At 42.1% G+C, this 13,666-nt stretch overlaps 1 protein-coding gene across 7 annotated transcripts in view; it reads left to right on the forward strand.

The window, feature by feature from the left end:
* Positions 1-13,354, forward strand: part of SMYD3 (SET and MYND domain containing 3) — a 433,339-nt gene extending 419,985 nt beyond the window's left edge. For all 7 annotated transcript variants that reach the window (XM_030036115.2, XM_041128496.1, XM_041128497.1 and 4 more), the window contains 2 exons: positions 5,509-5,617; positions 12,633-13,354. In XM_030036115.2, the coding sequence (XP_029891975.1) occupies positions 5,509-5,617; positions 12,633-12,734 (211 nt within the window). In that variant the 3' untranslated portion in view covers positions 12,735-13,354. The remainder of the gene's footprint in view (positions 1-5,508; positions 5,618-12,632) is intronic.
* The last annotated feature ends 312 nt before the right edge of the window (positions 13,355-13,666 follow it).

Consider the following 13,666-nt stretch of genomic DNA (forward strand, 5'->3'; position numbering starts at 1 on the left):
CTAACGTTGAGCAAATAATGTATAAAGCTGCTTAAGATTATTTTCTATAAATAGAGCATTGCTTGTTAAGCACTATTTCAGCCTCAAATTGCTGGTTTCAGAGCAGGAATTGCTAAGTGAAATTCTGTGTAGGAGGTCAGGCTGAACAGCTGCAGCACCTTTGGCATTAAGATCTGTAAGCTCCTAAATAAGCACAGATAGTTTACCTGTCTTCTGTTCCTGAAGCATATGATTACTTTAACTATTAATAAAATAACTGGTTCCTCCCTGGAAATGTTGATAGATACCAAATGTTCCATACTTTTTAGCACAAATAATAATTTGTCCTTAAAATTGTCCTAAAAATGTTTCTCATAATTCCCATATTTAGAACCCATTGATCATCCTAGCCAGGGAGTAGAAATAATAGCATGTGAATTAGATGACCAGTCTCACATCACTGAATAATGAAAAAACAAATAACTGGACAACATTAAAATAATTCCTAGGCTCCAGTTCAGTGAACAGCTTTAATGAATATACTCAAATACTGAGCAGTTCAGAAATCAAGAATGAGTCAGAGAAAGAAGAGAAGGTTGAACTTATTGGGTGCTATATTTGTGGTGAACACTTCCACCAGCTTAGCAAGTACATTTCTGATATGAGGCTGATGCTGTCCCCTTTGCATTCTGCTCACCACCTTTGCTGAAGCCTGGGAGCCTCTTCTTAAATCCTTCTCTGTTGCTGGGGCTCCTAAAATTGCTTTATGTCTTTTATGCTGTCATATTTACTTGCACTAAAAGGTACTGCAAACCAATTTACGGTTATGTATAGCATCACTTTTTACATGTCACCATATCAAAGAGCCTTGTAACATTTCCATTTTAAACCCTTATTTCAGGTTTTATAAATCCTCCCTGCTTCTAATTACATCAGGCTGAAGACAACAGTGTAAATGTTAACCCCACAGACTGATTTACAAGAAGTGGTAGGCGTCTATTTATTTTAAAATATGAGGCATCAGAAAAGGCAGTGATTTTGCATAGTCTCTTTTTTTAATACTAGGCTTTGATTCACAAGAGAACACAAAAGCTCTGATTATTTACCCTGTAATGGGAAATAAGTTGAGTGGAATTAAGGAACTACAGTATTAAGAAATAGAAGGAACTGGCTAAGATTCGTCAAGGGTTGTCTTTTTTACATGAGAACACAAGGGATTGCTTGGAGAGATTCAGAGCTAATATATAGAATGAAGAAAAATAATTTTTTCTTTATAAAGTATATCATCAGTGACTGCTCTGGGGGTTATCAAGGCAAACCTTGTGGCTGAATTACAAATAGGAGCTATCGATTTCATGGTGTATTAGAAGCAGCTATTGCTTTAGAAAGTATGAGCCATATCTTTGCCTAGTGAAAATTGGTGTCCTTGTATTTTGTGAATGAAATGCAGGAACTGCTGGTGCCTGAACCAGTGAAACACTGGTGCAAGCTACTTGGAGACTAGGAAATAGCTTTCATTTCAGGTTTTGAATAGTAAGCTAGACAGTGACTTCTTTGCCTCACTGTTTACCTATGAAGTCCCTCAGGCACATCTCAGAATAAGGGTTGAGCCAGGGATTACTTGAGACAGTGTGACCCCTCCAAACCCATCAGACCCAATGCCTACCTCCAGCAAAGGCATTGAGAGAGCTGGCCAGCTTGCTCACTATTACCTTTGCAAGATCGAGAAGATCAGGGTGTTAACATCCAAGTTAGGATGTTACAGTCCAGGTGAGTAGAGAGCTAGATAGGTAAAAAATTGGTTGGGTGGTGGGGGTGAGAGGACATGGCTGTTGGGTGGTACCCTGTTTGGATGCCAGTAACAGTGGGGTACTGCAGGGGTCTGTCCTGGGACTCATCCTGTTTCACATCTTTATCAATGACCAGGAGGAGGCAACAGAAGGCACTTCTGTGGAGTTTGCAGATGACACCAAACTGGGGGGAGGACCAGTTGATAGGCAGGAGGGCAGGCTGGAGGGACAGGCCAGCATGGATGCTGTCAGTCATAGATGGGAACAAAGCTGTGCTGCCTTATATAAGAAGAAGATGTGATACAAAATGTACAGATCTTTCTCAGCCTCCTCCAGTTCTCTTGTTTACAGTGCAGCTTTACTTGTTAGTTGTTGTATTCTGTTCAATCTGTCTCTGCAAGTGAACTACTGGGCATTGACCAGTGCCAAGGGCCAGGAAACATCACTCCACAGACCTATCTTTATTTCAGCTTTCAGTATGTTACTGTTTCCCTTCCTGTCCCTCAGGCCCTGGTAAATCTCATAAAATCCTTTTCAGATTGAAATCCTATTCTTCCCGAGCTGTAACGTGTTTTACAGCATGTATTTCTCTATAGTTGTCTTAGTCTCTTGTTGACAGTCTTTAGGTACCAGTTCCTTGGCTGGTAAACATCTTCCTTATTCTTAAATTTATCCACTTTGTTTTGTTCAGAGCAATGCTTGGGGATAATAAATTGGCTCACAAATACCTGACACCACTTCTTAGTTCCTTCTGCCATGCCAGTTTTTTGTCATACTGAATCCTAGAGATGCCTGGAAGAAGCCAGCAGCATTTTTCCCACTTACATGTCTCCCAGAAGAGCTGCAAGCTGTCTGGATTTCTCTAGTAAACTCACTCAATGGATGTGCTTCCACAAAAGGTGTTCCAATCGTTTAATAGATTTATTCCAGAACATGATAATAAACAGTTGTTTCAAATGTCAATTTTAAGGCTTGCAAAATGTAACTATGTACATGCATAAGATCAGAGCATAAATCAGCTCAGTAAAACAACTTTGTAAATATTTATAAGCACAGGGCTTTTTGACTCACACTTACTCCTTCTCTGTCCTCATCTTAAATTTTCACTTGCTTTAGTTTATGGCTGGTAGTGTGGGCCGAGTACCTGACGTTGCTAAATTGCCGCCTGTCTTCTTTGCTATTACATATACCACAGCTTTAAATCTTTATTGGCTGCAGATGAATGTATGATCTATAGAAAGAAACCCGTTTGCATGGAGGGGCAGATTCTGAATTCTGACGGACCCACGTGATGTTTAGCGGGTGCCACATTGCTGAACTAAAGCATAGCCTGGATTTGTCTACGTGAGCTGCCATCCCTGCAGTGGCTGCAGGCAAGGCAGGACCCAAGTTCTTTGTGTTGGTGTTTTGGATGGGGCTGGTTATTCAGGAGGGAGAGGACAAGGAGAGACATTCAAAAGATGGTTGAAAGTATGAAAGGTAAGGGACTGGACTGAAGGAGATGTGAAGAGGCTGTGAAGGAGCAGTGATAAAGAATCAGACCTGTCAGGATACAGTGGAGACAGTCTAGTGGGGACTGCAAAGATGAGTTATCATCTCATGCCAAAGTCTTTGCCTCCCTGGCTCCTTCTCCTGTGGCCGTGATCCTTGTCCCAGGCATCCTGGTATTTTGGTGCCCCAGAGGAGAGGGAATGACCTTTTTACTCCTTCCTTTGCAGCAGTCACGGGGGAGGACAGAAGTACGCAATTGTATAGGCATCATTTTTTTGCAATTTGTACAAAGTTGTGCATGAGCTCACTATTCCCATTTGTGCTGTGTTAGCACTGAAATTTCTATTACTCTTCACTAATTCACACCAAAATCTCCGACTTAGTTGCATTTTCTCCTTATTTAACTAGTAGCAGATAGCACCATGTTAATTGATATAATAACCAGAAACAAAATCTAAAAATAAACCTACTGATAATTTTCCAGTGTTTGTTTAACCAGATCCTTGAAGTTCCGGAGTGGTCAGTTTGGACTAAGTGCTATTGTTTTTCTTCTCTCTTGTCTGCTGGGTCTCCAGCATTTTTGAATGCAACCCGCAAGGGGTCTGAACAAGTGGTGCCTGTGGCAATTCAGGATGGATCATTTTCATTGAGGCATTGGTTTCTGCTGCTTCGCGAGTGGCTTTGACAGATCAAGAGCTGTTGCTCCTGAGATCCTGCCAGGCATGCGTCCCATGTGTTTCTGTATGTCTTCACTGAAACTGCATGGGATCAGCAGAAAAGGGGTGTGAAAACATTTTCCATGATATTTACATATCTGCATTTGAGATTTGTAAGGACAGCCAGATATACTGCCATTTAAACAATTACTTGTATTTAATTGTGTTTGCATTTTCATTAGTGAAAAATAATGGAGAAAGATAAATCATTCATTTGCATGCACACTTAGCAGAGGATTCCTATACATTGTACAAATTTACATCGTTTAATGTCTTAGCATACATTTAATCATACTTATGCAGATTTAAGTGTCTTTCTGACTGCGATCATTCATTAGCAATTCCCATGAAGTCCTATGACCATAGGTTGGCGTAAACACACAAAAAAATTCTTCAAAGAATAGATTTTGGGAAGCTTGTCTGCTCTTCTTCCTGCCGTTGTGACAAATTTTGTATTTTTTTAGACACTTCTCAAGCACACTGCTGGTGTACTTGAGGAAATAAAATGCTGTTTGATCAAATAGGACATTTGTCTTTGGCGAGTCATGCTTAAGGCTTTTATTCTTTCATTTGTGTAGTTAGTCAAAAAAGATCTAAGATCTTTTGCAGGTGACTTGACTTAACTTCCAGGTGTGTCCTTTCACCTCATGTTTCCTGCTGGCCTGTTCCAGGCAAGTCACGTCCACAGCTTTCTGCAGCCCCCAGGTTGCTCTTCCAAGATGCCGTGCTCTCCACATCCAGGACACAGGGCTGGGGTGAGATTCAGGTGTTGTGAGCCAAGGGCCGGCAGGATTTGGAAATGCAGAGTGACCACCATGAAAGCATGGACTTTTCAAGAACATCCTGAGAGGAACTAATGATGACATTGCTCTCCATCTACTTCCTAGAAAAAAAGAGAGCATAGTTCTTTTTTTATTAACTCCAGTGAGATTGATGGAAAACCTCTGCCTCTGTGAAGTTAATTGAGTAAGAATGGAATGTGTATCCTCACACTAGCAAACACCTTGCCTAGATGCACAAGCCAAGCCAAGATGTTCCCTTGAACATGCAGCACTAGTTCTTTCTGCAACAGGGACCAGCAAGCAAACCCTCAGAAACAGTGGCCTCAGTGTTACATACCTGTTTTCCCTGCAGTCCCTCTCCTTCATCTTGGAGGATCCAGGACTGGGTTCCCCGCTGAAGCTTCCTCTTAAAATTATACCTCTCCAGAGACCTGAAATTGTGAACGACCTCTGTTTGCAACACTAAGTACAGTAAATGCTATTATTTTATCCAACAGTAACGAATTAAATAATCCCACTCCCGTCACTTTCTAACAGGATAATGTTAAAGGCATTCCTCTGAGATGGAGAGTAATAATTTGCTAATTCCCCTCAGTATTTCATGCTTCTCAGTAGTGCAGCTAATTTTCTCTGAGTACCTTATTAACATTCACAATGACTTTGCAGTCCCACCCTAATAGCTCTCCACAGAGGCAATGACTGTGAAGGTGAGAGCTGACAGTGACACATTTTCCTCCTTTTCCTCTGCAGACTCTATTATCCTGGTTTCCATCCACTGAGGGCTGTCCAGCTGATGCGAGTGGGCAAACTACAGTACAGTCAAGACATGTTTCCTCAAGCGCTGGAGACCTTGAAACAGGTCAGTACTGTGAACTGTTTCTTCTCTGTCCCCCTCCCTCACTTCCCCTGAACCTGCTGTGCCCACCCCCCTTCTGCTCTGATTGTACCTTATGCCTTTGGATACTCCTCACTGCTTTTTCCATCAGTGGTGTTTCCCCAGGCTGCAGCTGAGTGTGGTGATGGGTCACTGTTGCTCAGCGTTTCAGGCACTGACTTCCTCCAGTATCAGTCACTGCTAATTACAGTTCGATAGCTCAGAGGTGCCTGAATGAAAAATTACTATTACAGCCGAAGAGACAAAAATACCTCAGTGCCTCATACTCTCCTTCTCACCGTAGCAAAGTGAATCTGGGAGCACTGAAAGTACAAGAACAGGAGCAGAGCTGCAGTTTCTACCCTCCTTATTCCCTGTCAGGGAACTGTGATTTCAGATTGGAGAACTTCACCTTTAATGCTTGTATTTTATTGTGAGCCACACTCAAATCAACAGGCGTGCTTCTTGATCCCTCCTGTTTCTATATCTTTCATCATCTTTCTCTTCTTTGATCTGGTTTTGTAGCTCGTGCTTTGCTAGTTACATTTCAGCTTTAAGCCATCCTTCTTGTACCTGAGCTGACTTTTATAATCATTTCCTCCTACCCCAGGCTCTTATTTGTCCTGCCATTATATTGCTGTTAGTATCATCTTAAATATATTGAAGAATCCCCTTCCATGTGCAACATGTCCTCAGGACGTAGGTTCTCACTTGCTTCCCATCTCAAGCCCTCAATCACTGCTAGGGTGTTTTTTGCCCCCTTGAAGATGCACTGCCTCCAGTTCCCCTCAAATTGGTCTTATGCTTATTCCCTTGTATTATTGATTGTCCTGTGGTCAGCTTGGCCTGAAGACAGTATGTGCTCTGTGCGATTCCCCCTCTTGTCTCTCAGCCCACCGCCAGTGCCTGATGCAGCCTCCTCATTGCCTTTGCTGGGTGCTGCAGAAAGCCACCCAGCCCAGCTACTTGCCTGTTGCTGCTGGGCAGGAGAGGGCCCCAGTGCTGGCACCAGTGTTGGAAAGAAGTGCAGAGGTTAGCTGTATGTCCCCTTTGTTTAATGTCCATACTATAGGAAGAGCTAGTCTTGTGGCAAAGAGTTAGGACAGCTGCTTGGGATAGAAGGGGATGGGTGTCTGCTGGGAGGTGGGGGGAAGAAGTGGTTTTTACTTCTGCCTGGATCCCCTATAAGGTTAGTATCAGCCATGACTCTCTAGATAACTTAGTATTTTGTACTTACTTTTTTCAACCCCCATATCTATTTGGTTTTAACATCTGATTAATTATGCAAGCTGAATAACTGTTAATTTCCACATGTTGAAATAATAAATTAGTATTTAATATGATGCCAGTCTTACTAAGTCTTGGTAAGTTAAATCTTCACTTGATACATTTAACTTAAATTATGGCCAATTCTGACCATTAAAAAGCAGATTCTATTTTCCATGCATTATTGAGAAGTAAGTCATATATCTGTCATGTGCCAGGTAATCTGCTCTGCTATTTCCCCCATAATATTTATAATTTCCAAACATTCAGACTTTCCTTTTTAGCAGGTGGAGTGAGACTTCAGTCAGAGGAGCTTCTATTTTCATTGATACTGTTACAATATATCAACAGGCATTCTTCTAATTGCATTTCTAATATGATACTGCATTAAATTAAACTGGAGTGAATTCCCCTAGAGACATCTGAATGCTGCTCATCAGTGAAGGTGGAAGTTGTGGTGGGGTTTCATATGTTTTTAGTGAAGAAGTTGCCCATTGCAAGCCAGATTGCTACTGTATTATCCTTTGAATGCTGAGCAATGCCTAACAGAAACCTTTTTTCAAGGTTTCTGTGATCTCCTCTTTCCCTGAAAAGCGACAATAAGGTGCTGCTTACCATTCTATGCCATACCTCAGTGCATCTCTAACTGTGGTCTCCAAGCCATTAGTGGTCCACAAGGACACAGCTTTACAGCTGAAATGCAGAACCATTTACAAACTAATCCTGTTGCGGTTTTGCCTATTCCCTGTTCAGCGTCCCCCTTTTCAGCCACGTGCGTGAGACAGGGAGAGACTGAATTCCCACTCTCTGGGAGCACAGCTGAGAGGAGGAAAAGCTACTTGTCATCCTCTTTCTCCAAGCAACTTGTAAGCATAGGACACAACGCTGCTTTGGATGAGATCTGAAACTGATTCCCTTCATTGCTATCTACACTGGAACAAATTAGAGCAAGATATAATTCCCAGTTCGTTGCAAGTAAAGGATGCGATTCCTAGTATAACTCAGATACTGTCCTAGAGTTATATGAGAACACAGTTCAGCCCTTTGTGATTAGATGTGTCAACAGAGCGTGCCACATGCTCAGAGCAGAAACTCGATTACCTTCTCTGCTTCATTACTCTCCTTAATACACTCTGACACTGAATAGCACCCTGTTGGAGCCCTCGTCAGACTAATTTCAGCGTGGCATTAAGGAGAAGGATGTGGAAGGTGCAGAGGAATTGAGATCTGAGTGAAATTCACCTCACTCATATAAATCCTGTTTAATCAGGCACAGCCTCAGAGCTGCTGGAGATTGACAGCCTCTCTGCATCAGATGCGCAGTCTGTTAAGACCAGTAGATCTTCATACACAGCTGGGCTGCAGCCCAGCCCTTACTGCTGCTCTCTGTGCCGCCCAAAAATGAATCACTATCATAACCACCTTACTCAGTGCCCTTTGGGTTTAGCTCTCTGCCCTGCACCCCCAAAGAAGGCTTAAATAATATGGAGGGCTTTATGTTACCTATTAAAATGAAATCACCCCCTAAAAGTATATTAGGCCCTGCAGAACCTCATTTGCCAGGTTTTGGAAACAGAATTGTTACAGAGAGGCAATACTCTACTTCTGGAATAAAACCTGAAGGTAGCCCTTAGTTTATTGTACAACCAATGTATCATTTTAAAATTTATATACATATATATATATGAAAGATGTAATGGTGGGAGGACAAATGGAATTATAGATTAGGAAAACCTCTGTCAGCAAAAGACCAGAGCTGGACCCCCATCTGACAAACCTAATTTAAAGAGCCTGGAATGACTGTAAAAAGCAGCAATAACAAAAGTTGCAACAAGCTGTCTTGTGCACAGGAAAGTTTCTTGACTGGGAAGCAGCACTGCTGCAGGAGCCCAGGACGGGACAGCATCTCTGGAGCTCATGGGAGCCCCTAGCAAGTGTATAGATTTGTCCTGAGGTGTGCTCATTAGCATAAATATTTGTTAGGTGTCATTCATTACCTTCACAGCACTGTAAGCTCACGTCTTTGGTTGCCCATAACCTGAGTGGAGCTGGACTCGGTTTGGGAGGACAGGCAGGGTGAAGAGGAAGGCTTGGATTCAAGGAGATGACTTCATTTCCAAGCATCGTCTCCTCGAAGCGAGCCGATGAGTGCTGCAGCGCCCTGTCTCAGCTGCTGCTCCATCCTCTGGGCTGTGGTGGTGGCGGAGGTGGCTGCCTGTACCCATGCGCTTCCTCGAGCAGGGGCAGGGGTGCCCAGCCACTGAGCGATAGCTGGTGGGGATGGGGACGAGCAGGCAGGAGGATGCACACATGTACGACACTGGCCTGCCAGTTTCCCCTGCAGACCCTGCACTTGGCTGGCACGGTCGCAGGAGCACCTTTGTCCTGCCATGAGCTGATGAGCGTGGCTGTCTTGTCTCATGAAGGCCTGCAATAGGTACAATATTGTTTCCTTTCTTAACTGTAATCCCTGGTGTGGAGGCAAAAAGCACAGGAATTGGGGTAACATACCCCCCCCAGGTTTCACAGCAGCACTGAAAAAATCCCCTTTCTCTAGGTGCGTGCTTCAAATGCTGAATTGTTTACCAGCTGTGGTTGATAGTAACTATGATAGGTTTTGGTTTTCCTATGCCTGCTTTAACAAGTGTCCCCTTCAATCCATAGAGATGGAAAACCACAGATACTCCCTCTGAAATGCTAGCCTTCACTTCATGCCAGTTTGGCACGTGGCCATTTGCTTTCTGTTTTCCCTGTGATGGAGCGGTGCCGTCCTGCATCTGCACACAGCTCCCTGCAGCTGTGGTGATGGGCATCTGTCATGGTTTAACCCCAGCCAGCAACTAAGCACCATGCAGCCGCTCACTCGCTTCCCCCCACCCAGTGGGATGGGGGAGAGAATCTGAAAAATTCTTGACTTAGTCTAAACATTACTTAGCAGCAACTGAAAACACCAGTGTGTTATCAACATTCTTCTCATACTGAATCGAGGACATAACACTATACCAGCTACTAGGAAGAAAATAAACTCTATCCCAGCTGAAACCAGGACAGCATCCTGTCCCATCCCCATGCAAATCAGGCACAAATGACTGTGCTGCATTTCATTTGCATTCATGGAGTAACAGCCATACCACTAATCTAATAGGTTTTATACTCTTCAGGGAGACAGTATGTGGTTGATGGCACTGTGGCCTGTGTTGCTGTTTTGTGATTACTATAGTTTTTCATAATTAGATTTGTTGTTTTAGCTGAGAGGAAGACCACACGGACCACAAGACTGCTCAGCCTCGACTTTGCTGGTTAGCTGGGCAATTTAGGAGAGCAGGGGAGTGTTCAGAGAGCCTGCATGTTCCTGCTTCTGCCCACTAAAACAATTCCTTGCCTGGGAGGTGAAATTATCCCCAGTTTTGCACTGACCTTTGCAAAAACAACTACATAACTTGATGCCGGTTTAATTTGGGGATTACAGAAGTCATTGCTATTCTAACTTCGATGCAACTGGTTCTGACTTCTACTGCAGCATGTGAGACAGTACATTGCATGAAAATGATTTTTTCTCTGAGGAAACAAAAGGATAAAGACTGGGTGCACTTATCTGCTATAGTGAGGAAAGACAGGAAATGGAAAGGAAATGTTAGAGGTGAGAGAGAAGTCAGCAATGGTAGCATTATCTCAAGATTAGGTTTGATATTAAGGATTTTTGCCTTTTAATGGAGGCATATCCATATGGACATCTCTGGCCCTGCATCAGGGTGTCCAGGTCCATCACTCCCTGCCTGACCTCTGTCCTGTAGTTGAACCAAAGATCAAGGTCAGCTGCCCTGGGACTGCGACTCAGATGTATCCAAATGCACAGCTCTTAGCACGGGTCATTCACAATAAATCCATCAGCTTTCTTGGCCAGGGCATGCTAACACTGCACCAAGTGTGTCTGGATCCATGGCCAATTAACCTGGCCACTGTGCTCTAGGGTGATCCTGTCCCTTTCTAGTTAGCCTGGGCGCAGCTATGTGTTGCTGCACTGCAATATGCACAAGATCCCACCTGCAGCTATCCTGCTCTGCACTATGCAGGGATTCCAATACCATGCAAGTGTTCATCTTTCTCCATCCCACTGTCTCAGCCAGGGAAAGACTAGCTCTTATTCTTGCTTTTTACACTATTTTTTCAATTATTATTTTTTTTAAAAAAAAGCTCTTGTACAGCTTAATACCTCACACTCCACTATGCTGAAATACTTCTATGATCTATTCTTTACAACATTTCCTCAATATGTTAAATTAGGAAAAGCAGAACACGAAGAACAGTTTAGGTAGTCTTTTCAGGGAGTATAATTGTGACTTACTTGCAAACATTTTGCAAAAACATGACCAGCTTAGTATTCCTGCTAAAATAGAAATATGCAAAAATTCAGGATTTCTGATTTTATTTCACATTTTTTGGGCATTTCTAATGGTGATGAAAGCATTTCCATTGTTCTATTTAACTGGGTATTTTGTCATTTAGTAGTAGGGCATTGTGGTAGCTCAGAATATATTTGACTCTTTTTAGAGCTCCTTGCGTACTCTGATTTGTTTTGACTGCTATTTCAACTTGTTCTTTCAATCTTTTGCTGCCTTCCTCTTCTTTTAAGAATTAGCTAATTTGAAGCAAAAATAAACTGTGCTAGAATTTCCATGTGCTTGCCAGTCTCTAGAATTTGGAAGTAGGCTTTCCGTCATTCCACCAAAGAATATATTTATTTTTATGTTTATCTTTCCAGTTTAAATGAGGCCCCTTCCTCAACATTTGTTTCAAAAAAGATCCTTTTTCTGCAATCCAAAGCTGATTTAGCTGAATTTTTTCAGCTGACTGGACCAGGAACCCATTGAAACACAGGCTGCATTTAGTTTTTTACAGTTCCTCAGTTTGGGATGAGGAAAAATCTCTGATGTCTTTTCTCCTACCAGTGCACTTCTAGCTCCCTTGTTCTTTCTTCAGAATTGCTGAATCCATTTCCATCTGGTACTTCTCTCCTTGCACAAGGAATTTAATAGAAAGAAGCATAAATGTCATATGAAAAGTGATGATCTAAACATGAGCTGCGCAAAGAGCATTTCAGACATATCTGTGGCAGGGAATCAGCAACACTACAGGCAATATCAGCAAGCGTAAAGTGGCCTAGCAATAGAAGATGACAAACACACAGAGAAAATAAATCCCTGGCAAAAGCAGGGATTCCCCTGCATGCCTTTTTAGAGTGAAACTATTAGTGTACTGATTTGTTTGATGCTATGCATAGTTTCTCCTGATACAGTTAAGGCGCTTTATTCCATTGGTTAAGCGTTAATCCATTTCTATTTACAGGACTTTGAGGCTACTAACATCATGACCATCACAGTCGTCTTTTAAATAACGTATCAAAACCTTGGGTGCAGTAGTTGACTGCTCTTAAAATGGCCTTCATGACTCAGTGCAAAAATATCTTCCTCAACTATTCCAAACATCCATCTGTGCAATATATTCGTGGACTTTAACACCTAAGAATAATGCGTTGTCAGTGCCTCCTTTGTCAGAGACAAATCATTATACACTTTGGGATGCTTCACTTCTATTTCTACTATGCCATGCATTCAAGCCCCCAGCTGCCACCCACTTGAGGACCAGTACTTATATCCCTTCCCCACTGCAGGGACCAACCCCTTCTCATGGTCTGCACAATGACTAACATGTCCCTTTCTGTTCTCTCCTCAAGGCCTATAATATTATGAAGGTGACCCACGGGACAGATCACAGCCTGATGCAAGCCTTGGTGGAGTTAAAGCAACAGTGTGAGGCCATCATGAGAATACAGTGAAGATAACTTCTAGTCTGGAAATCAAAATATTCAAGGAAAAAGGAAATCAAATGCTTTTTATTGCATTGGGAAGCTTCTTGATGATTTTGGTGTCTTTTCATTAGGACCTACTTGCTTTACAAAAATGTTTAGTATTTATTAGTTTTGCTGTATAATTTGAATTGACTTGATGTTTGAGAGAATATCTGCAATTTTCAGAGGTTTTTTTTTTCCTACCAAACAATCTAATTGACAATACCTAATTATCAATTTACAACACCTAATTTAATTGATAATAAGTATTAGGAAATGCATACAGAGTCTTCATCTGTTACAAAGTGATATAATTCCATTGATATCAGCAGTCAATTTTTTATACCAGTTTTTGCCAGCAATTAAGGATCTCATGTCAGACACATTATAAGCAGAGAGAATATATTTTTTCCTTTTGCCTTGCCCTTAGGTGTGGTTTCCAAAGGCCTGATCCAGTGCTCTGACATCAAATAAGTTTCCCAATGTTCTAAATGAGATTTTCCTCCTCCCCAGTATATCTGCAGGGCTCTGTCCCTCTTCTTCTTGCATTTTATATGTTATAATATTGAATATTAAAATGGATTGAATAAAAAATTTAATCAAAAGTGTATCTATGTGGAAATTGCTTACTCTGTTTTCTCCCCATTTTTACTGCTTCAAGAGTTTCTCACTTCGTACTAGTTTTAAAAAGAGAGACATTTGGACTTGTGAGCTCACTGTGGGGTTTGGATTTCACTTCGCCAAAGAGTGAACCTCTGAGACCTACAGATGAGCACTGAATTAGGAGGTTATCCCTGGGGGAGAGAAGGATATCTTGGAAAGCACAGGCACCCAATTTCCCCACGCTTATCAGCAAGAAAGTTGTTCTTGCCAAAGCTGCTGACTTCCATTTTTAATGCAGAAACAAATGTCAACAAAAG

The sequence above is a fragment of the Aquila chrysaetos genome, chromosome 13 (genome assembly GCF_900496995.4).
Source record: "Aquila chrysaetos chrysaetos chromosome 13, bAquChr1.4, whole genome shotgun sequence".
Lineage (NCBI taxonomy): Eukaryota > Metazoa > Chordata > Aves > Accipitriformes > Accipitridae > Aquila > Aquila chrysaetos.